The sequence below is a fragment of the Selaginella moellendorffii genome, unplaced genomic scaffold, assembly GCF_000143415.4.
Source record: "Selaginella moellendorffii unplaced genomic scaffold, v1.0 SELMOscaffold_7, whole genome shotgun sequence".
Classification (NCBI taxonomy): Eukaryota; Viridiplantae; Streptophyta; class Lycopodiopsida; order Selaginellales; family Selaginellaceae; genus Selaginella; species Selaginella moellendorffii.
Window position 1 is genome coordinate 3,685,144 of NW_003314268.1, and position 27,269 is coordinate 3,712,412.

The following is a 27,269-nucleotide window of genomic DNA, read 5'->3' on the forward strand; positions in this document are numbered from 1 at the left end:
AAAACGCTGTCAATTGCTTTCTCAAGCTCTTGCTCCTGATGTTTGCCAATCTTGGATAAGACATGCCTCGGGACACCTCCCCACTTGTCAAACCTCTTGTCCACCTCAGCCTTCGGATGCTTAAACACCTGATCGTTTAGTGTGTAGATTTCTTCATGAGACCACGTCGGGATAAAGAGCTTGATCACATTGTCTCCTTTGAAGAAGTGATGGTGATTTTGCCGGCCAGGTGAGGTGGTTATAACAACCTTGCAAGGCAGGCTCCAATAATACTTATCAATCTTCCAATCCACCAGGTACCACACCTTGCCTTCCTCCTCGGCCTCCACCCAATTCGTAGTGACGGCAGGGCTGACAATCGTGCTATAAATCTTTTATACGCATTTGTTTTGGGGCACAAGGTTTAGCACCTTTTGAATAAAGTGATAGGATAAAAGTAACCAATTTTTACAAATATAAAAGTTATAGAACTTTTTCGAAATATATGGTTGGCAAAGCTGAATATAAGTTTATGAAAGTTCAAATCTGAGCTAGAATGCTTCCAAGCTTAGCTAGTCTAGCTATCTGCCATGCTCTAGGTGTAGATCTTAGCATTAGCATCATATAAACATGCTAAAACAATGAAAAGAAAAAGTTGCCTCTCAACATAGACATATTGCTCAACATGATTGTTTGAAAGGACATCCTTGAGTTCCTTATCCTTTGCAAATTTAAGGGGTGATTATCCAAAGTGGTGACATTCCTGGCATGAGCTAATTGCATTTAAATGAAGAACTTGGGCTAGAAGAATTCAAAAATCATAATGTTGTAGAAATAAAACACAAGAAACTGCCAACTATCGACATCTCTACTCACTGGCTATCAACTACCATCAATACAAGATTGTGTATTTATTTCTATTTTCCTAGCTGAAAGTTTTAAACTAATTGGGTTGATCTAACATAATGAAAGAGTTGTCAAGCACACGCAAAACAAAGATGATCTTGCTTTGTATGTGCTTGACAACGCTTAGTGTAAAATTGAATCTTGATTCATTTCAGGATAGTGGCAAAGATGATAATAATGGCAAAGAACATATTTATCAAATTGCAAACTGGTATCATGCCAAATATGATCCTAGGGTCATAAGGTACTGTTTGAGGAATCTTGTCAAGGGAACTAAAAACAAAATCACCAACACCAAAGAATCAACTTGAGTTGGAAGGAGAGATGTAATGTTTGAAAGAGCTAAGCTAAGTGCTCATAATATAGAATTGAGGATTTTAGCATTTGGATTTTCAATAAGCAATGTAGGAAAAATTCACACAATTGCTATAGAGAGGGTGGAATAAAATCTGCTAGAATACAAGTTCTACAAGTTATGCTATACTTAAAAAGTAAATGTTCAAGTGAAGCTGGATATAATTGGTGCACTATACAAGAAGGAGTTTGCAAGTGTTGTGTAGGAGAAGTGGTTATGGATATCTAGGTGGATCATGTGACTCTCAAATAGAAAATCAAAATGGGATTAGCTTACATATTTTATTTGATCTGGGAAAGCCTACTCTGCTGTTTATAGTAGTTGGCAAGCTTATGGCATGTAAGTATGTTAATATGGACATATATAACTTATTCAAACAAAATAACCACATGATGAATATTAATATATTTTTAATCTCTTTTCGCAAGTTAGAAATAATAGAGATTGTTATTGTCACACCTAAGATCATAAATAACTAAGATTCTATTTGGAGAAGGAAGTCCCTTGAATTGAATAATATGTTTATTAGCTATCTTGAGACTTGATAGCTTATGAAAACAATGTTCTAAATTATTGAGGGTAACCATTGGTATGAGGCTTAGATAATATGTATTAATGATTGTTTTTAGGATGATCCTATCTACTATATTAATGTTCTAATCAACCACATCTATGCAAAGGGATTTGTAGATGTTAATAAACTTATTGTGGCCTGCGCAAAAGCTAAATGCATAAGTTTGCTAAAATTTGGCCTCTAACTCTATTTTAATTTACTATGTCATATTTGATTTAGTTTACAGTCTGAAAATAGAATCTTCTTGACGACAAAGAATTTTATTGATAAGCTTTTTAAGTGTAATTAACCCTAAATTCATTTTTTATTTTTTCTTTTATTTTCAAAGTATTTTAAATGCAGAAACCCAGCTCGTAGATTAGGCACAGCTTCCACAGGAATCTCACTTACCTCTAGATTTCAAGTTTTAGGCTTGTGAATCACCCTCGATAGTGCCATTGCTACTCTAGTTGAATCCAGGGGCAACCACATTGTTCATAAACAAGCTTGCCTTAAAAGCTGTACAGGAGTGGCACAGCGGAAGCATCCCATAACCCACAGGCCCCAGGATCGAAACCTAGCTCCAAAACCATTTTGCCATTTTAGTTAAATATGCTATGTAGGCTAATTTGATCAAATGACCGTTAAATCCTTTTTGTCAACTGGATTGACTGCGTCTCGGAGAGTAACGACACACTCACACCTCTCCACCTTGCAAGTTAAGGGCTTTTCTTTGTGTTAGCAATAAGCGAGAAAGACAACGAAACAAGAGAGATTTGCTGGAGACAAGAAAGCGAAGCTGCTTGCAACGAGGTAAGAGGGTCTGAAGGGAAACTTGTGAATACCAACAAAACTAACGATCATTGAAAGTTGATGATACTTATCTTCATGTTGTCAGGTTTGCGTTTGTCAGCGCTTTGAGTTATGTTGTTGCTGCTCTTAACGCAAGACTTGTGAGCTAAGAAACAACACTAGGCAACTGCAGCTGAAGACATACATGACAATGGTCCAACCTCAATGAAAACAACGATCATGAAAGCTCCAAAGGCAAAGGAATGTGCATTGGGTGAATTTAAGATGCAGTTAGTTGAACAAACAGCTCATGAACCTGTTAAACTTCGGAACTTACAAATTAACAAAATAACTGGGGTTCTATTTTTATTTTAAAAAATCTTTCTAAAAAAAGTAAATAGTTTTGAACTTTTTGGTTTGCATAAGCAAACCTAGGGTTACTTAATGCTTGTATATTCTGGGATAATCTAACAGTTGTTATTCATTTAAATTAATCTTATATTTAGAATTTATAAATATAAAATTTTCTAAACACTTCCTCTAAACATGTTTATAATATAAAATTCCAATTAATAAATAATAAGAACTATTATTAATCAAATCAAGCATTAATGAATGGAAAAAAAGCTATTATTAAGTTTGATTTAATTTTTATTTTTGACTTATATTTATACTAATTCTTAATGAAAGTAAAATAAAAATAATATTTTAATAAAATGATATGATCTCCACAGTTTATATACTCATTTGAATCAATATTAGTGATTTAATATTTTATATTTAAGAGTCAGATAGCAAGAAATTATGAAAAAGGTGGAAAGTGTGCTTCTGGTCAACACCCTCTCAATGCTCAACAGATCTTCCAAGGGTTGTCAAGCATGGTACATTGACAAGAAGTTTGGTGTGCCTTCATCTCTGAGACATGATAATAAAGATGATGCAACTTTATGGGAACATTCTAAAACTGAAACTCAAGCTGCTGGTAAGTTCCTGCTGCTATGCACCGACAAGGCTGCTAAACTAAGTTCTTTGGCCTTTGCATGATTCAAGAGGATGCTCACGTATGTGCCTGCAGCAAAATGTTTTTTTGGCGTTGTTATTGAGACAGAGAAAACTATGGCAAATGTTATAACCATATCGTACGAGGACAATTCAAGCTTGTGAGCAAAGTTGTTAAGTGGCGTGAACAAAACGTATGACGCAATCTGGTTGATAGGGAAAAGCGTGCTGGTTGGCCATGCAGGCAGTGAGATGAGTTCGGAATAAGTGTTATGATACAAATGGCCTCTCTGAGCCACACATGAGTAGTGTTGAGACAAGGAACAAGGTCAGGTTGTTGTTCAGCGAGCTAAGAAGCTCCTTGGAAAGGATGTTAACTTATTTACTCCATGGTGGATCACTAGAGAAGACTTTATCATGCCGCATTGAACTCGACATGGTTGCATGGGGGACAATGCCACAACATCTAGCTACTAGGCATATTGTCAAGATTTCCCAAGGACAGAAAAAAGTATACACTGCTAGTGTTGCTTCTGAATCAACTCGTATATTGTTTGTTCTAACTAATTATTGCATCACATTTGTTATTAAGAATTTTATTGATAAGCTAATTAACCCTAAATTCTGTTTTTTTGTTGCTCTCTAAACCACATCGACCCCTCCTTCACACGGGGCTCTAGCTCGTAGATTAGGCACAGCATCCCACTTACCTCTAGATTTCAAGTTTTCTCCTCAAGGCTCATGACGATTCCAATCACCCTTGATAAGATCCACAGGTGCCACCGCTACTCCAGCTGAATCCACATTGGCCTGTTGTCACCTAAAAGAAAAACACACACGCACACACGCACACAAGCATACAGTACTGTTTTGGAAGAACAGCTTGCCCTAAAAGCTGTACAACATGCTTGAAGAAAGAAGATGTGCAACGAGATATCGGAGTGGCGCAGCGGAAGCGTGGTGGGCCCATAACCCACAGGTCCCAGGATCGAAACCTGGCTCCGATATTATTTTGCCATTTTTGGTTAAATATGCTACGTAGGCTAATTTGATCAAATGACCGTTAAATCCTTTTTGTCAACTGGATTGACTGGGTCGCGGCGAGTAACGGAATTTTGAATGTCGGAAGCGCCGCCGCCGCCGCCAACGCCGCCACCACCACCGAAGAAGAAAATCCCGGACCTCCCGCCGCCACCACCGCCAAGATACAGGTATGACTTGGGCCCCGACATGCTAGAGACGCTCTACAGGGCCTTCAATCTTGTCTCCAAGAAGGGCGCCAAAAAGAAACCCAACGAGGTTGAAGAGAAGTAAAACCCTCTCTCGCTCTCTCTCTCTCTCTCTCTCTCTCTCTCTCTCTCTCTCTCTCTCTCTCTCTCTCTCTCTCTCTCTCTCGTGATCTTACCTCTCTCGCCGAGATCTTATTTTTTTCGTGATCTTGTCAATCAGGGACGTGCCTGTATTGATGCGAGCGCTGGGATTCAATCCCACCGAGAGGCACATCGAGTATGTCATCTTCCGGGTGAGAACAAGATCGAGGAGATTTCAATGTGCTATTTTCCCGATTTTGAGAATTAAGTTTGGATCGTCCACAGGCAAGAGAGGAGGAAGATCCGAAGCAATGCACCAAGGGCTTCCTTGACATGGACAATGTCCAAAGCAAGATCGCCGAGCTCTTCCACGAGGATCCAACGATCGGTTATCGGCACAGTGAGAAAGAATTGATTGCAGCATTGCAGGTAAACCTGGAATTCTCTTTGTTTTTTTCTCTCTCTTTTTTTTTCACACTTGCTTTTGCTGTAGGCTCTGTGTCCTCCCGGACAGGATTATATTGAACCAGACGATCTCTACGTACGTGAGAAGTTTAAACAAAAATCTCATGTCTTCTCTTTCTTTCAGGATGCAATGACCAAACATGGAATCTGCTTCACTCACGACGAGGTCGAGATGATGATCAGAGTTAGCAAAGACAAGGACACACACAAGGTGTGGCACGAAGACTATGCCTTTCTTGCGGCAAACGACTCGGTTCCGAAACCTCCAAACATTGTGGCGACTGAGCTTCCTCCGGACATCCCCCACCCCGAGGCCAAGTAACTGATGGAGCAGCTACAAGTGAGCCAACTGCGATGGAATGAACTCACTTTCATGATCATGTACCAAAGACAAAAAACCGAGAGCGTCTACGTACCATCATCGACTTGGTCGCGGCTAGCTTGTGAAGTGATGAAGTTGGCCTGAAGATCGAGCCATAGTGGCTGTGCCACTGCTGGAGCCTCACGAGAATGTAGTGGAGACCAACAGTGTGGCCCCAGAAAGCAATTCCTCCCCTGAACAGCAGTACAAGTTTGATCGAAAAACTTCTAAAACCTTAATCGCATGCTTACCTGAATGCCGGGAATCCCATTCCCAGCACTGACGCAACATCAAGGTCGGAAGCACGAATCACAATCTTCTCGTCGATCACTCGGCAGGCCTCGTTGACAATGGGAAAGAAGATCATCTCTACGATGTCTTTATCTGTGATGCCTTCGGCCTGTAGAGATTTGTGAGCTAAACGAAAGAGCAGAAAGAAAGACGAGCTCGGATCATTTAGAAAAGGACTCGTACCGTAAGTCCTCTGGCATTGAGCCCCGCAAGCTTTCGTGATTCTTCTAAAATCTCATCTAGCTCGGGCGCTGGATGTTCTTGGCGTGTTCCATGATAGTTGTAGTAGCCTTTCCCAGTAGCCTCACCTGCAAAGAGAAGGAAAGGTGTCTCATTGCAGAAGAAAATAGTACGGAGAAGAAGAAGAAACAAGGAAAAGAGGCTGACACCATACCTGTACGGTTAGCTTTTGCCATCAAGGTACCCATGTAGGACGGGTAGAGTCTGTCCCCGAATTCCTTCTCGAAAGTATCCGCGACCAATGCGCCAATTTGCAGACCAGCAAGATCTCCCAGCCTGCATTGTTCGTACTCTTTTAGACTTCCAGGGAGACAAGAGAGAAGGACATACCTGAATGGACCGATTGGCATGCCAAAATCTTTGATCACAGCATCTATCCGATAAGGATGCACGCCCAAGTCCACCAGAAACGCCGCAATCCTGTGATATGGAAAAAAGACGCGGTTGACGGCAAATCCCACCGCGTTCTGTACCACCACGGGTACTTTTCCGATTTTCTTCGACAATGCCAAGAGGTCGCAAATGCTCTGGTGTGATGTCGAATCCGTCCGGACGATTTCGAGCAGTCGCATGACATGAGCAGGACTGAGCAAAAGAAAAGATGAGGTGGGAAGAGATAAATCTTGCTCGTAAGCCTTGAAGTTACCTGAAGAAATGCGCGCCGATTATACGGTCACGGAAGGAAACTCCGTCGGTGATTTCATTCAGGTCACACGAGGACGTGTTCGATGCGAGGATGCAATCACGAGAGCAGATAGCGTCGAGCTCTCCGAAAATCTTCTTTTTCAAGGGTATACTCTCTATGACCGCCTGCAAACACAAGAGTGAATGGCAAGACCACAAGAAGAAAATAAAAGGAGCTTGCAAGCATTACCTCTATCACGAGATTCGCCGACTCGAATCCTTTGTAGTCTACAGTGCCTACAAGAAGGCCAAGTGCACGCTGGAACTCAGCTTGAGACATGGAGCCTTTGGAAACCCGGCTCTTCAAGTTGGCTAACATTACACAACAACGTCAAGCTTCTTTCTCAAACCAAAACAAGGAAAGAAAGAAGAAAAAGAGTGAAATTTACTTGCCTTGGACCCGATTGATACCAGCTTGCAAGCGTTCCTCGTCAACTTCTTTCAGCAGGACACGGACATTGTGCACAATTAAAGCCGTGGCGATGCCCGATCCCATCAGTCCACCGCCTATAACACCCACGGTTTTGACAGGCCGAGCTTCAAGTCGACCATCACTCACATTTGGAACCTGCGAATTCAAGACATCAAAATCAAAAGATATAAGAAAGATATCATACGAGGCATGCCGAAAGGTTACCTTATACACAGTCCTCTCGGCAAGAAAGATATGCATTAAAGCTTTCGCGGGTAGGCTGTCCACGGTCTGAACTCCCATCTTTCGTTCCTGGAAAAAAGAAAAAGTAGCACAAAATGACGGGCACGACAGAACGTTACACTTACAAAAATCGTTCCCTCAATTCCACCCTTGTGGATCCCGTGCTCGATCACGGCGAGGCAGATAAACGGGTACTCAACATGCTTATGCGTCTTCTTGGCTCGCAGTCTAGCGTTGGCGATGATGTGCAGTGCTTTATGCAGGGGCTCCAGCTTATCACTTCTTTCCAAGGTTTTGAGAAAAGGATGCGTCTTGTTGGCAATGCCTTTAGCGTAGTTCCGCGCGAACTGGATTAGCTGCGGGTAATCGCAAATCGCATCCACGAGCCCGGCTTCGTGTGCTTCCTTTGCCTTTATCATTTTTGATGTCTAGAGGTTTAAAAAAAATAAAAAATCAGCAAGAACAACTCATTACAAGCGTGATTTTGCTTACCATCATCATCTCTACGGCCTTTCCAACTCCAACAAGGCGAGGAAGCCTTTGAGTGCCTTCAGTGTGAACGATTGAGCATAGAAGAGAAATGAAATGGATTTTACCTCCTAAGCCGGGAATAATTCCTAGCTGAAGTTCCGGGAGTCCCAGCCGAGCATCAGGAGAAGCTACTCGTGCGTGACAAGCCTTAAGACAAAAACACCCAAGAATGTCGAACAAAAGAAAAAAAAACGAAAAAAAGAACAAAGAGAGACTAACCATTGCCAATTCCAAGCCTCCACCGAGAGCAAAACCATGAATCGCTGCCACCGCTGGCTTTGATCCGCCTTGTTTGCAAAACAGAAACATGCTTGCTTCACAGCAACATCTTTTCGCCTTTCTTACCTTCTATGATATCGTTCATAAGAACCAAGCCAGAGACCTCGGTTTTCCTGACAGCGCCTACAATTCCACCGGTTGGTTGCTGAATCGAGAGAAAACATGAATATATCAAACCCGGTGCTTTGCTCATTGACTTTATGTCCGCTCCTCCAGAGAACTTGTTGTTGGCTCCTGAAAGGTTCCATCCGAAAAGAAGTGAGAAAAGAAAGATCGATTCATTCCACTAGAATTACCGGTGAGGACTATAGCTTGAACATCAGCCCTCTCGTGCGCTTCGATGAACTTTTCAGCCAGCTCGCCCATCACTGCGAAAGAACGAGAAAGGAGAATGAAGCTTTAGATAAGATCAAAGCAGCAGAGGCGCTGCCGCAAACCTTGCGCGCTGAGCGAGTTGACAGGCGGATTGTCGATGACGAGCAGCGCCACACCATCGCCTCCTACCTCTAAACGGACTTTGGACGCGTCCTCCATTGCGAGGAGACAATCTTAGGGCGACTTCGCTATATAACACAGCGGTGATTCCAAAGTCGTTCGTCCCTAAAATCTTTTAACTCAAGAGCTCTGCTTGCTACTAAAGTCTGGAACTTGGTTCTTCAGATCTTGCGCCATTCAACAGTGATCATCAATCATAGAAAGAAAAAAGTCGAAGGTTGGTGGAAAAGATATAGAATCTGTCAGGAATGGGATTCGAACCCATGCCCTTTTACGGACTAGTACCTGAAACTAGCGCCTTAGACCAGCTCGGCCATCCTGACATTATGCTTATTTTATGCTCAAGGCGCTTATTCTTTTCTATCTTAGAAATTTTGTAAAGAGACCGTGGAGCCCTAATTTTCCTCTCTCACAACAATGTCGGCGGAGCTCCTTGGCAGGAAGCTTATCGATTGTGGCACCAAGATCGTCGCGGTGGGGAGGAATTACGCAGCGCACGCAAAGGAGCTGGGGAGCGCCATTCCAAAGGTTCGATTTTGATCTGAGAGAGCTTTGATCGTCACATTTACTTGATCATCGGCAGGAGCCAGTGCTCTTCCTCAAGCCAACGTCTTCGTACGTCCGCGAGCCCGATCCGATCGAAATTCCAAAGCCTATCACGGAGGTGGATTATGAGGCAGAGATTGGTGTCGTGATTGGAAGGCGAGCGAAGGATGTGTTTGAGGAGGAGGCCTGGAATTACGTGAGAGGTTAATAGAAAGCTCATGTCTCTGGATTTTTTTTCGTAACTTCAGATGGATCACAGGCTATGTTTTGGCATTGGATATGACTGCGAGAAGCCTTCAAAACGTTGCAAAGGTACATTTTGAATGAGTTTCAATCGCGACTTTGCGAATTCGATCTCAGGAAAAAAGTTTGCCATGGACAGTTTCAAAAGGCTACGACACTTTCACGCCGATAAGTAAATTCGTGAGTCGCTAAAAGCTCGCTCAGTTTTCTTGACGCTGTTTACTTCCTTCTTAGTTCCAACTGAAGAAAACGCCCATTCCACCGCTCTCATTTTGGCTCAAGGTAAGCTTGGAAACATTTTTTTCCTGTTTGTAACTCGGACTCTTCCACCAGGTGGATGACCAGACGAAGCAAAAGGGGTGCACAAGTGATATGATCTTCAGCATCCCTTTTCTCATCCATTACATAAGCGGCATCATGACTCTCAACGAAGGCGATATGATCCTTACTGGTACAAGTGGTCGCTCTCTCGAAACTTTCAAGCTTTGTAATCGCCCTTTGCGTGACAGGAACTCCCCATGGCGTTGGACCCGTTAAAGCTGGCCAAACAATCACCGCTGGCATTGCGTCTCCAGCGGTTCAAATGACGTTCCCAGTGATAACTAGGCCGGACCCGGAACGCACAAAGTCTCCATTCCTCTCGGAATCTCTGGATGGAACCGATGTTCCGCAATGATCCAAGGCTCCAATCTACCGGAACTTTACGTAAGTTACTTGCTTGGCTCTTTTACTGTGATTTTCAACTTTCTTTCCGTGAGGCAGAGGTTCGAGAGCAATAGATAAGGTGTGGCATCCCAGGCTCTCGTCCGGAACGCGTTTTTGGCTGCTCGGACCCCGAGCACGGACTCGTCGTGGATCTTGCAAGAACTAAGCAGTGCCGCCCATGAAACAGAATCAGGCCTGAAAGGCATACTTTGCAGCAGCCATTCGGCACTTCTCACGTCTCCGGCTCGTCCAAGGATGCTGATCATGCAAGAGTAGTGCTCCTGCCGGGGCTCCAAGCCGTGCCCCTGGATCATCATCTGGAAGATCTGGATGCCCTCGAGCAGCACTCCCTTGTAGCTGCAAGCCACCAGTGTGCCCATGAAGGAGATCTCGTCGGGTTCCACGCCTTCCATCTCTAAGAGCCGGAAGAGCTCCACTCCTCGAGCGCAGTGGATGGAATCTCCGTAGGCCTGGATCATGGTGTTCCAGGAAACCAAGTTTCGTTCCGGCATTGTGTCGAAAGTGAAGACCGCTGTGGCGAGGAGGCCATTTTGAGCGTAGACGAAAACGATTGCGGTCCATGCAACCACGTCTTTCTCGGGCATTCCATCGAATATACGCTTTGCGGAGGAGAGATGCCTGTTCTGGGCATATGCTGTCACCATACTACTCCAGGAGATAACGTCGCGCACAGGCATGGTGTCAAACACTGTTTTAGCCTCTTCCAAATCTCCGGAAGCCACAAAAGCATGGAGCATTGCATTCCAGGAGACGTCGTCTTGCTCGGGCATGGAGTGGAATATCCTCTTCGCGGATGCTAGATGCCCTTCCAGGGCATATGCTTGGAGCATGACTGTCCACGTGGCTATGTCCCTGTAAGGCATTCGGCCAAACAGAGATTCGCATTCGTTGAGCTGGCGGTGCTGGGAATATGTTCTAAGCATTGCGTTACACAGGAACGTGTCCGGACACAAAACACTGTGAAAGATTCTTTTGGCTGATGCCAGATCCCCGGCTTGAGAATATGCCAGGATCATGCAGTGGAGGGTGAGTGCGTTGGGCTCTCGCATTTTCTCAAAGAGTTTCCCTGCCTGATCAAGATGCCCATGACCTACATAAGCTTGAATCATGGCAGTCCAGGTTACCACGTTCCGCTGGGGCATTTTGTCGAAAAGATTCCGCGCGAGTTTGAGATACCCTGCTTGGGCATATGCTTGCAGCATCGCGTTCCACGCGACATTGTTTTTCTTTGGCATTTGATCGAACAATTCCTTTGCCATGTGAAGATCCCCGGCGTGGGAATATGCTGTCAGCATTGCCGTCCATGAGACGACGTCCCTCTCGGGCATTGCATCGAAGATCCTCTTGGAGTCTTGCAGATGCCCTCTTTGGGCATATGCCGTGAGGAGGATATTCCAGGAGAAGCCGTTAGGGTGGTCGATGGATTCGAACACGCGACGTGCCTCCTCGAGGCTCCCGCAAGCGCCATACATTTGGATCATACGGTTGTGAAGGTATTTGCTCCTGCTGTGGAGTTTGCTTCCCAGAATTTGCGCGTGGACTTCTCGAGCTCGCGACAGATCTCTCGAGACAGTGGCGGATTTGATCAGCGATTCTAGACAAGACTCGGTCTCGATTCCCATAAGACCATGAGAGAAAAAATCTTCCTAATTCTATGCTTAAAATTTCCATCATTGGATCTTTCTTTTTCCTTGACAAGCAAAATTTATAAAATGCCCAGCGTGGAATCGCTGGGTAACAACGCAAACGTATGTCACGTTGCAGTCATGATGGGAGGGTTGGGGCCACACGGATTCGAACCGATGAAGCGCATTTCAAACCCTTCCAACGGCTGCATTTTGCGCCGGGTACACGTGGCCGGCTGGATGTTACGCGCCGACGAATATTCCCCCGTCGTCGCAGTTTTCGCCGAGGAGATTCCGGCTCAGACAGTGTAAGGTGGGGAGGAATGACGATGGCGGGCTTCTTCTTGAGCCCTAGGATTCCAGGGCATGCGTCTGTGGGAGAGGAGCAAGGAGGAGCGTTGCTGGATCGCTGCGATTCGTCGCGATCTCTGTGAGGTATTGTGATAATCAAGCTCCGGCGCCTCGAAATCGGCGATCGATCGGCGGATCGCGAGCCCGGAATGGCGGCATTGACACCGGGCGTGCTGATCAAGCTCTTGCAATCCATCGAGTCGGATGTGAAGCTGGGCGGGCAGTATCGTTCGGTTTTGCTCCAGGTCGTGGGGATCGTCCCGGCGCTGGCGGGCAGTGATCTGTGGCACAACCAGGGGTTTTACATCAAAGTCTCGGATTCCTCGCATGCGACCTACGTGTCTCTCGCCGAGGAGGACGACGATCTCATACTGAGCGATCGTCTCCAGCTGGGGCAGTTCATTCACGTCGATAAGCTCGAGCACGCATTGCCAGTTCCGGTTCTTCGTGGTGTGAGACCGCTCCCTGGCCGACACAAGTGCGTGGGTGATCCGGAGGACCTCGTCATGTCATCCTCGGGAGGAAGAAATCCTCCCCACTTCCAGTCCTTCCTCCAAGAGAAGGATTTCCCGAGCAAGTCCGACTCTTCGTCATCGAGCAGTGGAAGCGGAGGAGGATACTCTTCCGGTCACAAGGTGGCGAGAGGGTATAACCGGTCGTCCGCGGAGACCTTTGCTGCCAAGCTTGCGGAGCGTCTCTCACAAAAGCCTCTCGAGCCTGATTCGTGCGAGGAGATAGACGAAGAGAGACAGGCGAAGCATGAGGAACAAAGGGGCCGTTCGAAGGGAAGAATTGTCAAGTCGAGGGTGTTTGACTCCATTCCAAGCCCGAGGACTGGCGCTCGTTCTATGTCTACTTCGCCAATGCGACGCCATTCCGCGACTGATAAGGAGTCGCCTAGACCACGGAGACGTGCTTCCGACGTTCCCGTTTTGACATCTCCTCGGACCAGGCAGCCGTCCCCTGTGAGCAAGAGATCATCGAGCACAAGCAAGGTTCATAAAGTTGACAGCAACAAGAGGAAGTCACTCGGCGGCGGTGGAGTGAAGTTGAGCGATCTGGTTGCTGCTGGTTCCAGGACACTGCGCAAAAGCTGGGAGGGTGCATTTGCTCAGAAGGAGGCCAGAACTGCAACGGTGAAGCAATCAAAACCTGACTTGAAGGTAAGCTCTTTGGATTTTTGCGGGTCTTCATTGAAGTGTGGCACTTTCAACAGATTTCCATTCCAATTATTTCTAGTAGCAGAAACCAGGACAAGGGATTGCTGTCGCCGCAGGGGGATTCTCTTAAGCCTCCCATGAAGGTACAAATTAGCGCCAAAACTGCGACGACTTTTCCTCCCGATGGGGCTAGCGTGTCTTGGGACGATCTACCGGTTAGCTTGGCTAACTTTGCAAAGGTGAGCAGCTCTCAAGGTTCTTGACTGCATGTAACTGTTGTTTTTAAGGATGCAATGCAAAGGAGAAATGCGGCGTCGTTGGCAGCGGTAGCAGCTCTTCAAGAAGCATCGGCGGCGGAAGCAGTCATACGTAGTTTGAAGTAAGCGCAAACATTTTTTCTCTCCTTACACCTCCTTTATTTCTTTTTGGCAGTATGTTTGTAGAGATACGTCATCTTTCCAGACCGGAGAGACCTCAACCAACCGTAGAGAAGTTTCTGAACTTCCACAGATCACTTGAGCAGGCTTCTGCCGTCGCAGAAGCGCTACTCGTGAATCAGCAAGCTGTCTCCACTCCAGAGAAGCAGTCAGGAGGGAAGATAAACTTTTCAAATGCTTTGTTCGAGGAGAAGGCAAAGAATGCGAAGAACTGGGTGGAGTCAGCATTGGCATGTGACTTATCGGCGTTCTCAATGCACTGCAAAGGCCAGGCCAGCAAGCTGACGGCCAAAGATATGGTGCATCCGGTTATTGTCGTGGAAGGAAACTCGGTTAAGCCCCGCGTCCTGTCTTCGTCGGTCACTCCAGTGAAGCAGCCTGCGACTTTGGCCGCGTCACCTCGAAGAGCGCTATCCTCAGTCACCCCGACAGCCAACGAGAAGAAAGACAATTCAAGGACCGCGTCTCCGTTGAAGGCTACGTCGGCATTTGTCCGCAGGAATCTCACCGGGGGTGTGAAAGGAAAAACTTCCAGTGTTGGAGAGACGGTTTGGAACAAGGGGGACGGAGTGAAGGAGACGGCTGACTTGGCCAAGATGACCCGGTTCGAATCGCAGTGCTGGTTCCTCAAGTTCATGGAGGAGGCACTGGACAAAGGCTTCCGCTCGGAGATAAAGCAGGAGCTGGAGAACAGCCAGTTAGCAGCGATATTGTCACAGCTCAAAAGGGTCAACGACTGGCTGGATCAGGTTGCATCGGAGAAAGAAGACGTCCCGGATCTACATCTTGTAGAGACGCTGGCCAGATTGAAGCGGAAGATCTACGAGTTTTTGATCAAGCACGTTGAGTCTGCTGCTTGTGCACTGGGCAGCAGGAGCAAGGCCAGCTCCTAGTTGAGCAAAACAGATTTTATCAAAGTTTTCTTTTCTGTTTCCAAGTTTTTTACCGAGTTTTTGTTGCTGATAGCGATTTTGTTTGTAAGGTTGTCCGGTGCTATGGCTTTCAGCCTGTGCAACCGGCTTCCTTGTGCTGACGGGGTGAGGTGGTATTGCAGGAGAGATGATCACAGCTCAACCAGGCCTGTGCGAATTGCCTCTGCTATTGCTGGTTCCGTGACGAACAGTGTCGAGCAACAAGGAAGAGGGTATGTTTCGCGTCTTTCCTATTCTGTTATAGTGATCGTTTCTCGTTTTCCAGCTTCCGGTTTCAGCTTTCAATTGGTGCTAAAGTCATTCCTCATCCTGACAAGGCAAGCGTTCCTTCTTGTTGGCTTTCTCTAAGTTTTCAGTACATTCAAAACAGGTGGAGAAAGGAGGAGAGGATGCATTTTTCATCAGTGACTTCGATGGTGGTGTGTTCGGTATCGCAGATGGTGTTTCTGGGTGAGTAAAAATTTCCATGTACGCTTTCTTACTTTATCACTATGTGATAGATGGGCCGAGGAGAATGTCGACCCTGCATTATTTTCGAAAGAGCTGGTCAATCACTTGGCAGAAAGTGTAACTTCGGAAGAGGTATTGCGTAAGGGATGTTTTTTCCTTTTAAGTAATCGTTGGAATAGGTTCCAGGCGACCCAAAGGTGCTCCTTGGCAAAGCACACGCCGCAACGTCGTCAAAGGGAGCTGCTACAGCGTAAGTAACTGGTTTATAAAAAATTACTTGCTTCAACTTGTAGCTCCAAAGCATGCAGCATTGTAGCTACTCTGTTAGGAGCAGAAGGCCTCCTGAGAGTTGCGAGCGTTGGGGATTGTGGCCTGAGACTTGTGCGTGATGGTAATGCTCGCCGGTTTAGTTTTCTAGAAATGAAATCCCTGGCTTCTTTTCTGCAGGAAAGGTAGTGTTCGCAACCTCTCCTCAACAGCACTACTTCGATTGCCCGTACCAGTTCTCGTCCGAAGTTGGAGGCCAAACGGCCGAAGATTCTGCGGTAAATTATTTTCTGCAATCCCAGCAAGCTCACTCTTCGTATTTTCAGGTCCATGAAATAACAATCGTGGCCGGGGACGTTGTTGTGATGGGATCTGATGGTCTCTTTGATAATGTTTTCGATCGCGACATAGCGGCAACAGTGACTTTGTTCCAAGTCACGGATGTAGAATCAGCTGAAAGAACGGGTACATTGGTCTTTCTCTATTGAGTTCTTAACTTGGTTTCGTGCTTTCAGCGACAGCGCTAGCCACCATGGCGAATAGGAATTCGAGGGATCCCAAGTATGAATCCCCTTACAGCACCGAGGCTATATATCAGGTTCTAAGTTTCATATGATGGTATTCTCCTCCCAGCTCGTTGTTATGCAGGGCTTTGACGTGCCAATATGGCGCAAGCTTCTCGGTGAAAAACTTACAGGTCGGAAGTAATCCTTGGAATCATTTATCTGGTTTGTGATCCTAACAGGCTTCTTTGTTTCTTTCTCTTTCGCAGGTGGAAAGCTAGATGATATAACGGTTCTCGTGGGAGCGGTGGCAGTGACCGAGATTGTAGAGGTGGAGGGCGAAAAGGACGAGCAATCCCAAAGCTCTTTCCAAAAATCGGAAACTCACGACGGCAGCAGCTCGGAAGAAGCTGTTGTTACAAACGAAGGAATTTAATTCTTCTTGTTTCATATACTACATTTCTTGGCTTTAGCCATGGTTTGTGCCAATTCCCTTCGTAGCAGAGGTAAGCTCCCAAACTGAGCATATATTCTAATGCGCTTTGGCGCTCCTTTTCCCTTTTCAGCTGACACTGAAAGCGTTGGTCGCGAGAGAAAGAACCATTTTCAATCTCTTGGGGGTTTTGGTATCTTTTCAAAACAGCTCACTTTTTTTCTCCTTTTTTTTCATGTAACAGAAAGGGTGCTGCTTGCAATATTTTGAGCTGATAGATATTGTTCTACTCAGTGCTATGATCATAGTTTTGGCTGTTCTTTTTAAACACTCGTACGGCAACTTCTCACTCGTACGGGTATTGCTGTAAACCCTAAACCCTGCCAAGCCGCCATTGCGAAGACCAGGCTCTCTATGGGGGAGGTGCCGCAGGTGGAGCGCTAGGATCACGAAATATGCCGCTGGAGGCGCGGCATTCGTCGTTGCGAGGTCACGGCGCGACGATTGATCCGGCATTGCGATTCTAGGTTTGTGCTCACTGGCGCTGCTGCTGGAAACCTCTTCCTCTGCGGTGCCCGGAGTTGCTGCTGCCTCAGGTACTGTGATTCTTGCTGCAAACATCTGCTCAAGGTTTTCTTTGCTCGGGCGATCGAGCGAGAGCAGCGGTAGCAGCGGCGGGGGATTTCAAGGGTGCATGCGTCACAAGGCACGAGAGCTTAAGCCGCGCCGTCATGTGGAGAGCAGCCGGCGGGCGGCTCAAGCACAGGGGACTTAGAACAGGACGAGCAGACTTCTATCGATGGAACACCACAGCTGCCGGGCCAGAGAGCTTTCACGAGCTCACAGATTTGAGCTTGCACATCCACGCTAGCACAGCTTACAGTCAGCTACGCAGCAGCGATAGAAGCCGTCCCTGCAGCTACTCGGCGGCGGCGGCTCCTCTCGAGCACAGCTTGACAACTTTGGACGCGGCACTGAGCAGTGTGATCCAGCTCCCGCTCTTCAGCAATCCACTGCTTCAAATCCTCCCTCCCGACGGGGAGAGCTCGTCCAGGACGGTGTTTCGGATCGACCAGAAATGGCCTTTCCAGCTCAAGGCGGTCGCTACCGAGGCGTGTTTCGGAGAGGAGGAGGAGGTCTGTGTTCTTCCGGAACTGGAAGAGATTCACGACATCTCCCTCGAGAGGTCTTCCAAGTTTGAAGGTGGCAAGGCTCTCAAGGCGGCTAGAGCTAGAGCAAGGCGGCTTTTCAACAGGCAGCAGAAGCTCGAGCTGGATGCTTGGGATGCTGCGGTGAGGGAGTACAGGAAGATTCTCGTGGAGATGTGCCGGAAGAAGCTAGCGCCGAATCTGCCGTTTGCAAAGTCTTTGATGGTCAGCTGGTTTGAGCCGGTTCGCGACGAGATTGCAAAGGAGCTCAAGGCCATCGAGAAGGAGGAGCCTGGTGAAGACAGGAGTCACTATGGACCACTTTTGAAAGGAGCTGGCCTCACTGCTGATGTTCTTGCGGTGATCACGATGCACAGGCTCGTCGCGCTGATGATGCAAGACGTTGATAGCGGATGCATTAGACTTGCAAACACTGCTGTTCTTATTGGTGACGCAGTGGAACAAGAGGTATGTCAACTTCGAGTTTTACAATTATAATCCTCACGTTTTGTTTTCCTCTAGATCAAAATCCGCAGGGCACTAAAGAAAAGAAAGCCGAAAGAACTTGCCGAGGAGGCGGAGCCTCCTACTCCAGAAGAAGAGAAGAAAGAGTACTTGAAGGACAAGCTGAGGAGAGCTATCATAGAAAGGCCCAGGAATGTCAAGGAGATATTGAAGTCCTTGGATCCATCACAGCCCTGGCCGTCGTTTATTCAAGCTAAAGTACGTAAGTTTTCATGTTTTGATTCGTTTTGTTGAAATGAACCTGTGTAACACATGCAGTTGGGATGCCGCCTTATCGACATTATGATGTCAAATTCACACATCAATGTTCCAGTAAGTGACTGTCCCGAAGATGGCACCGAGATTCGGCCTGCTTTTAGACATGTACTCAAGGTACCAAAGGGAGGGTAAGCGTCATCCACATTTTCTAAAAATCAAACAATTTATTCATATTTCTTTTCCTTCGCATACAGGCTTCTGCGTAGCTACGGAGCAATAGTATGCGATCCTCATTTGAGGGGTCGAATCGATGACTCGGTATTTCAGCTGTTGAGTTTTTGTTGCCAGAGCTGATCGTTCTTTTTCCACAGGCCAAATTTATAGTTATGCCATACATGCCCATGCTAATTCCTCCTCGAGCTTGGAAAGGGTAAATACGTTTTATTCGCATTCTGTTTCTTCTAAATATTTTACATTCTTTAGTTATCACAATGGAGCATACCTGCACCTGCGGTCCGTTATAATGCGGACACACGGTTCTAAACAGCAAAGAGAAGCTGTGCGAAACACACCAAGAGCACAACTGCAGCAAGTTTTTCGGGTATCTGTGAAGCCTCAAAATATCTTTATTTAACAAACTTTTTCTTAGGCACTCGACACCTTGGGAGCGGCATCCTGGAAAATTAACAAGGAGGTTTTTGAAGTTATAGAAAAGCTTTGGAGCGCGGGAGGTGGAATAGGTGGCCTTGTGGACCGAAAAGATGTGAGTGATGAATATGTTTTGTCTCATTTATGCGAGCCGTGCGTGATCTTTTAGGTGCCATTGCCACCCAAGCCTAATACCGAGGATGAAGCTGAGATGAGGAGCTGGAGGAAAGTTTTTTATAAAGGTAAGCGCACAAACAGTGAGCGGAATTCTCAACGGTGCGATCTCGAGCTGAAGCTGGCGGTATGTTTTACTTGTCGCTCTGTTTTGTTTTTTTTCTCTCTCTCTCTCTGAAAGGTGTTTGCAGGTTGCTCGATCACTGAAGGACGAAGAATGTTTCTATTATCCACATAATTTGGACTTTCGTGGTCGTGCCTATCCTATGCATGCGCATTTGAACCATTTGGGTTCTGATGTGTGCCGCGGTATGTTACTGTTTGCTAAGGGACGTCCTCTAGGACCGACAGGTCTACGTTGGCTCAAGATACACATTGCCAATGTCTTCGCTAATGGAGCTGATAAGCTACCCTTCGATGGAAGGGTGGCATTTGCAGAGAGTAACTTGGAACACGTTGTAGCTTCTGCAAATCAGCCTTTGAAAAATCGTTGGTGGTTAAAAGCGGAAGATCCATTCCAGTGCTTAGCTGCGTGCATCGACCTGAGAAATGCGATGCATTCTCCAAACCCGGAGTACTACATTTCTCATCTTCCAGTTCATCAGGTACTCGAGCATTTCCTAATGACTGATTTCGATTTCGTGTCCTACGTTTAGGATGGATCTTGCAACGGTCTCCAACACTATGCAGCTCTTGGACGGGACAAAGTAAGTCGCCCATTTTGATACTTGGATATATCGCTTATGATCTGACGACTTGCAGACTGGCGCCAGAGCAGTGAACTTAATAGGCGCGGATTATCCTGCAGATGTATATTCAGGCATAGCCGCCCGGTATAGCGTTTGAACAACTGCAAGATTCTTGGTTACTGATAAGAGTTTTGTTTGATCAGTGTACGTACACTAGTTGAGGAGGACGCACGCAAAGATCCAGCCGCAGTTTATGCCAAATTATTAGTAGGACATGTGAGTATCCATTTCGGTTTTCTTTACTTTTCTCATCAATTCTTCGGTCACAGGTGGATAGGAAACTAGTGAAACAGACAGTGATGACTTCGGTTTACGGCGTGACATACGTTGGAGCACGTAACCAAATAACAAACAGACTTAGGGACAAGGGCTTCATATTAGATGAGCCGACCTTGTACCGTACTGGTTGCTACGCTGCTAAGGTATCATCTCTCAAAAACTTTCCTTTTACTTTCAAGCTTTTCTAACTGTTCATGCTCCGATAGGTAACTCTGAACGCGCTTGGCGAAATGTTTGGCGAGGCAAGGCTTATTATGAATTGGCTAGGCCAGTGCGCAAAGGTATCTCCAGGTTTTTGTTAAGAGACTCCTCTCGAGTTCCACTGTTGCAGGTAATTGCCAACGACGGTGACTCCGTGAGGTGGATCACTCCTTTGGGACTTCCTGTCGTGCAACCATACCGCAGGCCCGGGAGACATGTGGTATGCGATCATATACTTTGACGTTCCACCATCTTCTCGTTGGCTCACATGATTGATTTCCTTCGCAAGGTGAAAACTTGTCTCCAATGTCTTATTCTAAGAACGGATACGGATCAACCGGTATGGTTCCAGTTTTCTCTTATCTTTCACGTTTCTGATCGCTTGACTCTTACTCAAAACCAGGTGTTGGCAGCGAGGCAGCGCAGCGCGTTCCCACCAAATTTTGTGCATTCCATGGATGGGTCGCATATGATGATGACCGCCGTGGCGTGCCAGGAGGCCGGGCTCACCTTCGCAGGTACTTCAAATTTTCTCCAGTTCTACTCGAAGCACGAAGAACAAAACCCGATTTTTTCTCATGCACAGGAGTCCATGACTCGTTTTGGACGCATGCCGGAGACGTGGAGCGCATGAACGTCATACTGAGGGAGAAATTCGTGGAGCTCTACGAGCAGCCAATTCTAGAAAACGTAAGGCTCGTCTCTCTCACGTTATAGTGCCATGGATCCAACGATTTTTTCTTTTTCCCTTGCAGTTGCTAGAGAGTTTCCAGAAACGTTGGCCCAAGCTTAAATTTCCAGATCTCCCCGTGCGTGGGGATTTAGATCTCAAGGAAGTTTTATCGTCGCCGTATTTTTTCAACTAAAAGCAAGCGAACGATCTTCTGCTCGTATATTATATTATACATATATAAACGAATGCCGGGTGCTGTGAGCAATGACGTGGCACGCGCCCATTGGTCGGGCCACCTATGGCCCGCATTGTGATTGGCCGGATGTCTTGAACCTAAAAGAGGCCTAAAAGAGGCCGCCTTTAATCCTGATCTGTTAGAAGCACTGCGGCTTTAAATCCAGGGTTTTGGAGCTAGGGTTTACAGCGATGGAGGCTCGGTGCGCGTCTTCCGTCTTTCTGCTGCTCCTTCTTTCCAGCCTTTGCCACGCGAAGGTCTTCTTTGAGGAGAGATTCGATGGTAATTTCGATCCAGCGGCATTCTCTCGATCTGTTGGTCAGATTGATGATCTTGTGTGTGTAAATTCTAGATTCTTGGGAGAGCCGCTGGGTGAAATCCGACTGGAAGAAGAGTGAAGATGCCGCTGGCGAGTGGATCCACACCGCCGGCAAGTGGTTTGGCGATGCGGAGGCAGACAAAGGTACCCATTGGGTTTTGTGAAGGGAGATTTGTGTTACAGCTCCCGCTTTACAGGCATCCAGACGTCTCCAGACGCGCGCTTCTACGCAATCTCGGCCGAGTTCCCAGAGTTCAGTAACAAGGACAAGACTCTGGTTGTCCAATTCTCCGTTAAGCACGAGCAAAATCTCGATTGCGGAGGTGGATACATCAAAATTCTGGGTGGAGATGTGGATCAAAAGACTTTTGGTGGTGATACACCTTACAGGTATTCTTTTTCTTCTTTTTATTTGGAAATCTTGCTCATGGTTTGTTCGTGGGCTATTTCCTTACAGTATTATGTTTGGACCGGACATTTGTGGGTCGGGCACGAAGAAAACCCACGCCATTATTGCTTACAATGCAAGCAACCATCAAATGAAAAAGGAAGTGCCATGCGAAACAGACCAGCTCACTCACGTCTACACTCTGGTTATTCGTCCCGATTCTACGTACAGCATTTTGATCGACAATGTAGAGAAGAAGAAGGGAAGCATTGAGAGCGACTGGAGTCTTTTGCCGCCAAAGAAGATCAAGGATCCCGAGGCCAAGAAGGTCTGCTTTTTTCTGTTCGTTTCTGAGTAGTAACGTATGCTCTTGTTGGCAGCCCGAGGATTGGGTTGATGATGAATTCATTGTTGACCCGGAAGACAAGAAACCAGAGGTAACGTTCTACATAGCCGAGTTGTGGACTTTACACCGCTGAGTTTCTCTTTCTTTCTTCTCAGGGTTATGATGACATTCCAGCAGAGATTCCCGATGCTGAGGCTGAAAAGGTAAAAGATTTTAGCTTTGTTTTGTGTATGTATCTTATCTTGTCTTTCTCATTTCACAGCCCGAAGGATGGGATGACGAGGAGGACGGTGTGTGGACTCCTCCGACGATTCCAAATCCCGAATACAAGGGCCCCTGGGAACCGAAGGTACTGATGAAAACTTTTTTTTACTCTTGAGTAATTTTTCGTTCCCTCTGTAGAAAATCAAGAATCCTGCTTTCAAGGGAAAGTGGAAGGCTCCAATGATTGACAATCCTGGTAGGTTAATCAGCAACATTTCCAGAGGTGATAAATTGACGAGCTCTTTTATTGTAATAGATTACAAGCCAGACCCAGAGCTATACGTCTTCCCTTCATTGAAATACGTTGGAATTGAACTCTGGCAGGCAAGACAGTGTTGTCCGGTTTGTTGTCCGGTTTACGTGACTCCTCCTGTTGAACTGCAGGTCAAGTCAGGATCTCTCTTTGACAACATTCTCGTAAGCGACGATGTCGATTATGCCAAGGCCCTGGCGGAGGAGACATGGGGAAAGAGCAGGGAGGCCGAGAAGAAAGCATTCGAGGAAGCACAGAAAAAGGTAAAGGATCCTTGCGACCAAAATTATATTGTTTAAATTGACTTGGGTGTCCCGTCTTTAGGATGAACCGCCGGCCGACGACGACGACGACGAGGTAAAGAAAAAGAGCCCTCCATGGTATTGATCTTGTCACTTTGCAGGACGACTCGGATGTCAAGGAGGACAAGGAAGAGGACACAGAAGACACAAAGGAGCATGTAAGCATCCTCTATATTCATTCGGTAGCCGTGTGTGTTCACAATCTGCTTGTGTTCTTTCAGGACGAGCTTTGAGGTTTTCGTTTTTCGCTTGAAGAGACGTTGGCGTAGAGGGACATCGGGGCACAAAAAGAACATTTTTTCCCCATATCTGACATTTCCGGATTGCAATTGCTTTCCAAGCAGTAATTCCAATTAATCGTATGAAAAGTTTGTTTTTTTAAATTAATTTTATTCAAGAATATTCTAGAAGGATGTTTCCAGGATGCAAAGAAAGCCAGCCTAAGTAGCAGTGCATTGTGAAGGTTCTTCTGGTGATTGTTCATAATTTTATTGTTCTTCTGATTCTCAAACTTTGATATAATGTTTCTATATCACTGTTGGTTGAATGATTTGGTTATCGTTTAAAATTCCGCACTTAGAAAGTGTTGCTTGCAAGTGGCGGTACCACCACGGGGCTTTGAAGGACAAATTGCACGTGTGTATTTAACGGATGCAAGTTTTTGAGAATGAGTGCGGTTTGCAAAATGAAGGCAGTTGCAATGCCGTCGTTTTTGATTTTGCTTACTGCTCTCTGTGTGAATGGGCAAGCGACTGCTCCGACCATCAAAAGTATCTTCGGTTCCTTCGATCAAATTGGAGATATTGTTTCGAAGTTTAATTTCTCCCAGGTATGTAGACTTTGTCGTTCAGATACAAGTCTTTTACTGAGTTTACCCTTTGCAGACTGATTCTTCTGGTCAAGGCTCCCTATATGTTGCCTTAGCTCCAGCTTTTGGCGATCTGAATGCAGAAACTATAAAGAGTCTGGGCACCAATCTCTTGATTTCTATTGCTGGAACAAACAGGGTGATTTCGAAGTTGGATGGCACAGCACGTACATGGAGCAAAGTAGAGTCGGTCATGTCGCAGAATCCGTTCCTTGAGCCAGTAGATGCAGGAATCAGAAGGTCAGACAAGTATATAAGAGACGACACAAACTACTTCCAGTTTGATAAATCTCTGCGACCTGAAGTTTGCCAGGAGGTAAAGCAGCTTAATCCTTGTCTCATGTTGAAATTGTATTATATAATTGTTCTTCCCTTGAACAGCTGAAGACATGGTTCTTTGAGAAACTTATCCAGGACAATGACGTACTTGCTTCTACCAGGATTCAATCTGATGCACTCCCTCAGATTGTGGCATATGCAGGCTCTGCTGTTCCGAAGTTCTTAACAATCTACAAGCACAAGTATCATGAGAAGACCCTGGTTGATATTGGTGTGCTGAGATATCCAGACTCCATAGATAAACTCTTTAAGGTTAGCAGGAAACTTTGATATAACATTGCCATTAACGTTTTTTATTTCATTTTGTGATATAGTTGTACCATCTGCAGCTGACTGTTTGGGCTGATAGCACGCTCGTCTTAGGTGTGGAAAAGGAAACTAATGGCATTACTGGAGGTAACCATGTACTTTAGTCATTTTGTTTGCCTCTATTGTGTTGTTTATGTTGTGCAGAGTTTTCCTACCGCAAGTTTAAACCGAGAATAAGCGTCATATCTGGGATGAGGAAGGAAATTCAGGCAAAGGCTGCTAACGAAGCCAAATCCATGTTCACAATTTGAAAACTATGTACTGATATTCAAAATATACATAAACTCATAACGAACCGAATAAACATTGCTATATAAATTCTGGAAATGTTTGTTTTTTATTTTATATATATATATATATATATATATATATATATATATATATATATATATATATATATATATATATATATATATATATATATATATATATATATATATATATATATATATATATATCATATATATATATATATATATACATATATATATATACATATATATATATATATATATATATAGATAAATATATATATATCTATATATATATATATACATATATATATATATATATATATTCAATTTATCATTAGTGATTTCACAATCACAATTGCGTTATGTGTGTTATGGTAACTGCAGTTGTTTAAATTTCTTAATGAAGCGCATAAATAAATAAAACAGCTTCTATAGAATATTTTCTTCTTGATTTTCTTTGTTTTCACAAGATTGTAAATTTAAGTTCGTTTTCACAAGATACTCCACTATTACTATGGCTCTATGTTGGGAATAACTATTTTGTCCATTACCATTACTGTTGCTCTATGTTGGGAATAATTATTCTGTCCATTGAAGTTGTTGGAGAATTTGAACAATTTGAGTCAGACAGTCACTACTAATAGTACTACCACTAGGGTATGCTTGCCTTATAAATACTTAGGTTGCTTGATTTATTTTGGCAAGAGTGCCATCCATCATGGGTAAGCTCATTCCACTTGTTGCTTTTATGAGCTTTGTCTTGAGCGCAAATGCCCAGTTTCAGCTGATCCCTACAATTGTGAGTATCTTTGGTGGATTAGACCCAATTGGCAATATCATCCAGCATTTTGACTTCAGCAAGGTGATGCATTTAGTTTTAGCTAGCATTTGACTAATGGCTATACATGACAGGTCAACATTGTCGACTCAACTGTCCAGGACTATCTTAACATCGGATTGGCTCCTGCATATGGGACACTCAGCACGGATGAAGTCAAATTCATGGATGACCATTTGAAGGTCATGATAGCAGGAGTTCATGTGCAACTCGGCAAGTTATCACATAATGAACGTACATGGGATAAAGTTCAATCACTCTTTCTGCAAAACCCCGTGCTTGAGCCACTCAGTGATCTTACTACAAGAGCTACTAAATATACAAAGGATGACACTTACTGGCTCAACACGGATGGATCGCCTAGACAGACTGTGATGAATGAGGTAAATGTTCTATGTTCGAGTTTCATAATTATTTCTTATCTTTGAGTCTACAGGTCAAGAGTTGGTTCACAGAACTGATAGCAGATGCTGACATCCTCAACTCCACACGCATTGATATCAATATTATGGGTAGAATTGTTGCTCACACGGGTACAAACATCGAGAACATTATAAATTTGTTCTACCAGCATGAATACCATGAAAAAACTATGCTTGAGATAGGAGTGCTCAGATATCCTGATATAGAACACCCCTACTTCAAGGTTAGTAAAACAGCTTTTAAAGGATTTTTCTTTTTGTTGAACTTCTTAATTCAGGTGTACCGTATCAAACTTTCTGCGTGGTCTGATTGCCGTCGATACGTAATACATGAAAGTAACACAAATGGCATTTCCGGAGGTATTACTTGTTGACTTGTCCTCCCGACGTTACATTAACTTTCGTTGACTGGCTTGTAGAATTCAACATGCGAAAATTTAAACCAAGAAAGAGTGTCATAGATCAACTCAGCCCCAAAGCTACGCAGACTGCAGTGTGCGGTGCTGAATGCATGTTTGATCCTACCAACTGTGGTAATTGCAAACAGACAGCTAGTTTCAACCATAACATCGCTAAGCACAAAGCTATCACTTCCAAGAACAAGTTTGTTCAGAAAGCTGAAGAGATGTTTGCTCCATACTATTGATCATGAAGAATGATTAATAAATATATACAATCTTAATGGAATGACCAGGACTTGCTCCAAATGTTGTTTCAAATGATAATTGCAGTATTTCCACTGGAGCTTCTTTTATTACTACTGATTGTGTGGCATAGTCAATGTACACCTCAATTAGACAGCAATATGTTTTTGATGGGCAATGAAAATGAAAAACCATGAGAAGCAAATGCTATGTGATCAGAGCCGAATTAAAGCTCATTCGTCCTGTAGTGAAGACTGGTTCTTCCTTTTGTGGGAGTAAACGTTGGGCATCAAGCGAGGTGCAGAGCTCAAGGAACATAGAATTT

General features: G+C 45.0%; 7 protein-coding genes and 2 non-coding genes across 10 annotated transcripts; 6 read left to right on the forward strand and 3 right to left on the reverse strand.

Moving 5' to 3' along the window:
• The first annotated feature begins 4,519 nt into the window (after positions 1–4,519).
• TRNAM-CAU lies at positions 4,520–4,591 on the forward strand. The gene has a single exon. It is a non-coding gene; the product is annotated as a tRNA-Met (tRNA).
• An 804-nt stretch (positions 4,592–5,395) lies between these two features.
• LOC9652635 (peroxisomal fatty acid beta-oxidation multifunctional protein AIM1) lies at positions 5,396–9,093 on the reverse strand. 2 transcript variants are annotated; one of them, XM_024671430.1, is made up of 18 exons: positions 8,838–9,093; positions 8,697–8,768; positions 8,578–8,634; positions 8,467–8,523; positions 8,341–8,408; positions 8,187–8,268; positions 8,083–8,138; positions 7,716–8,018; positions 7,573–7,659; positions 7,329–7,503; positions 7,126–7,247; positions 6,898–7,061; positions 6,582–6,836; positions 6,406–6,527; positions 6,195–6,319; positions 5,972–6,120; positions 5,776–5,914; positions 5,396–5,708 (listed from the first exon to the last, which is right to left on the reverse strand). In XM_024671430.1, exons 1-18 carry the CDS (start codon positions 8,932–8,934, stop codon positions 5,694–5,696), a joined length of 2,145 nt encoding a protein of 714 aa, XP_024527198.1. In that variant the 5' UTR covers positions 8,935–9,093; the 3' UTR covers positions 5,396–5,693. The 2 variants fall into 2 exon arrangements, with proteins under 2 accessions (XP_024527198.1, XP_002966785.1); XM_002966739.2 differs by having other exon boundaries at positions 8,467–8,634.
• A 42-nt stretch (positions 9,094–9,135) lies between these two features.
• Positions 9,136–9,218, reverse strand: TRNAL-CAG. Its single transcript has one exon. It is a non-coding gene; the product is annotated as a tRNA-Leu (tRNA).
• Positions 9,219–9,264: 46 nt separating this feature from the next.
• On the forward strand, positions 9,265–10,603 carry LOC9634365 (probable acylpyruvase FAHD1, mitochondrial). The gene is made up of 8 exons (XM_002966381.2): positions 9,265–9,423; positions 9,479–9,644; positions 9,701–9,753; positions 9,802–9,864; positions 9,919–9,966; positions 10,018–10,135; positions 10,194–10,389; positions 10,447–10,603. Exons 1-7 carry the CDS (start codon positions 9,313–9,315, stop codon positions 10,358–10,360), a joined length of 726 nt encoding a protein of 241 aa, XP_002966427.1. The 5' UTR covers positions 9,265–9,312; the 3' UTR covers positions 10,361–10,389; positions 10,447–10,603.
• On the reverse strand, positions 10,395–11,612 carry LOC112345232 (pentatricopeptide repeat-containing protein At2g35030, mitochondrial-like). The gene has a single exon (XM_024671568.1). It carries the CDS (start codon positions 11,610–11,612, stop codon positions 10,395–10,397), a length of 1,218 nt encoding a protein of 405 aa, XP_024527336.1.
• A 723-nt stretch (positions 11,613–12,335) lies between these two features.
• On the forward strand, positions 12,336–14,915 carry LOC9652636. Its single transcript, XM_024670895.1, has 4 exons — positions 12,336–13,549; positions 13,603–13,785; positions 13,834–13,925; positions 13,979–14,915. Exons 1-4 carry the CDS (start codon positions 12,536–12,538, stop codon positions 14,874–14,876), a joined length of 2,187 nt encoding a protein of 728 aa, XP_024526663.1. The 5' UTR covers positions 12,336–12,535; the 3' UTR covers positions 14,877–14,915.
• Positions 14,891–16,607, forward strand: LOC9652637 (probable protein phosphatase 2C 26). The gene is made up of 11 exons (XM_024670896.1): positions 14,891–15,127; positions 15,181–15,232; positions 15,286–15,365; positions 15,416–15,497; positions 15,545–15,615; positions 15,674–15,756; positions 15,813–15,910; positions 15,959–16,097; positions 16,148–16,230; positions 16,281–16,329; positions 16,405–16,607. The coding sequence occupies exons 1-11, from the start codon at positions 14,979–14,981 to the stop codon at positions 16,569–16,571; spliced, it is 1,053 nt and encodes a 350-aa protein (XP_024526664.1). The 5' UTR covers positions 14,891–14,978; the 3' UTR covers positions 16,572–16,607.
• A 311-nt stretch (positions 16,608–16,918) lies between these two features.
• On the forward strand, positions 16,919–21,393 carry LOC9652638 (DNA-directed RNA polymerase 1B, mitochondrial). Its single transcript, XM_002966384.2, has 20 exons — positions 16,919–17,164; positions 17,232–18,184; positions 18,239–18,439; positions 18,500–18,627; positions 18,694–18,757; positions 18,811–18,869; positions 18,923–19,040; positions 19,089–19,202; positions 19,257–19,388; positions 19,453–19,866; positions 19,918–19,968; positions 20,024–20,094; positions 20,154–20,226; positions 20,280–20,432; positions 20,496–20,570; positions 20,621–20,710; positions 20,780–20,830; positions 20,894–21,008; positions 21,077–21,180; positions 21,246–21,393. Exons 2-20 carry the CDS (start codon positions 17,300–17,302, stop codon positions 21,354–21,356), a joined length of 3,009 nt encoding a protein of 1,002 aa, XP_002966430.2. The 5' UTR covers positions 16,919–17,164; positions 17,232–17,299; the 3' UTR covers positions 21,357–21,393.
• A 127-nt stretch (positions 21,394–21,520) lies between these two features.
• On the forward strand, positions 21,521–23,657 carry LOC9652639 (calreticulin). Its single transcript, XM_002966385.2, has 13 exons — positions 21,521–21,680; positions 21,751–21,861; positions 21,915–22,107; positions 22,175–22,433; positions 22,486–22,542; positions 22,607–22,654; positions 22,714–22,800; positions 22,854–22,911; positions 22,972–23,039; positions 23,100–23,231; positions 23,293–23,325; positions 23,372–23,428; positions 23,492–23,657. The coding sequence occupies exons 1-13, from the start codon at positions 21,590–21,592 to the stop codon at positions 23,501–23,503; spliced, it is 1,206 nt and encodes a 401-aa protein (XP_002966431.1). The 5' UTR covers positions 21,521–21,589; the 3' UTR covers positions 23,504–23,657.
• The last annotated feature ends 3,612 nt before the right edge of the window (positions 23,658–27,269 follow it).

What these genes read in the sequence shown, in the direction of transcription:
- LOC9652635 (XM_002966739.2), bottom strand. Translation starts at nt 8,934, where the DNA reads ATGGAGGACGCGTCCAAAGTCCGTTTAGAGGTAGGAGGCGATGGTGTG. An exon ending in TCAAGCTATAGTCCTCACCG is followed by an intron (nt 8,635 to 8,696) that starts GTAATTCTAGTG and finishes GGAACCTTTCAG; the next exon opens with GAGCCAACAACAAGTTCTCT. An exon ending in AATTATTCCCGGCTTAGGAG is followed by an intron (nt 8,139 to 8,186) that starts GTAAAATCCATT and finishes TTCACACTGAAG; the next exon opens with GCACTCAAAGGCTTCCTCGC.
- LOC9634365 (XM_002966381.2), top strand. Translation starts at nt 9,313, where the DNA reads ATGTCGGCGGAGCTCCTTGGCAGGAAGCTTATCGATTGTGGCACCAAG. An exon ending in TCACGCCGATAAGTAAATTC is followed by an intron (nt 9,865 to 9,918) that starts GTGAGTCGCTAA and finishes CTTCCTTCTTAG; the next exon opens with TTCCAACTGAAGAAAACGCC. An exon ending in AGGCGATATGATCCTTACTG is followed by an intron (nt 10,136 to 10,193) that starts GTACAAGTGGTC and finishes TTTGCGTGACAG; the next exon opens with GAACTCCCCATGGCGTTGGA.
- LOC112345232 (XM_024671568.1), bottom strand. Translation starts at nt 11,612, where the DNA reads ATGCTGCAAGCATATGCCCAAGCAGGGTATCTCAAACTCGCGCGGAAT.
- LOC9652636 (XM_024670895.1), top strand. Translation starts at nt 12,536, where the DNA reads ATGGCGGCATTGACACCGGGCGTGCTGATCAAGCTCTTGCAATCCATC. An exon ending in AATCAAAACCTGACTTGAAG is followed by an intron (nt 13,550 to 13,602) that starts GTAAGCTCTTTG and finishes CACTTTCAACAG; the next exon opens with ATTTCCATTCCAATTATTTC. An exon ending in GCTTGGCTAACTTTGCAAAG is followed by an intron (nt 13,786 to 13,833) that starts GTGAGCAGCTCT and finishes GTTGTTTTTAAG; the next exon opens with GATGCAATGCAAAGGAGAAA.
- LOC9652637 (XM_024670896.1), top strand. Translation starts at nt 14,979, where the DNA reads ATGGCTTTCAGCCTGTGCAACCGGCTTCCTTGTGCTGACGGGGTGAGG. An exon ending in TCATTCCTCATCCTGACAAG is followed by an intron (nt 15,233 to 15,285) that starts GCAAGCGTTCCT and finishes CATTCAAAACAG; the next exon opens with GTGGAGAAAGGAGGAGAGGA. An exon ending in AAAGTGTAACTTCGGAAGAG is followed by an intron (nt 15,498 to 15,544) that starts GTATTGCGTAAG and finishes TCGTTGGAATAG; the next exon opens with GTTCCAGGCGACCCAAAGGT.
- LOC9652638 (XM_002966384.2), top strand. Translation starts at nt 17,300, where the DNA reads ATGTGGAGAGCAGCCGGCGGGCGGCTCAAGCACAGGGGACTTAGAACA. An exon ending in CGTCGTTTATTCAAGCTAAA is followed by an intron (nt 18,440 to 18,499) that starts GTACGTAAGTTT and finishes TAACACATGCAG; the next exon opens with TTGGGATGCCGCCTTATCGA. An exon ending in ATCTCGAGCTGAAGCTGGCG is followed by an intron (nt 19,389 to 19,452) that starts GTATGTTTTACT and finishes AGGTGTTTGCAG; the next exon opens with GTTGCTCGATCACTGAAGGA.
- LOC9652639 (XM_002966385.2), top strand. Translation starts at nt 21,590, where the DNA reads ATGGAGGCTCGGTGCGCGTCTTCCGTCTTTCTGCTGCTCCTTCTTTCC. An exon ending in CGATGCGGAGGCAGACAAAG is followed by an intron (nt 21,862 to 21,914) that starts GTACCCATTGGG and finishes CCCGCTTTACAG; the next exon opens with GCATCCAGACGTCTCCAGAC. An exon ending in GGTGGTGATACACCTTACAG is followed by an intron (nt 22,108 to 22,174) that starts GTATTCTTTTTC and finishes ATTTCCTTACAG; the next exon opens with TATTATGTTTGGACCGGACA.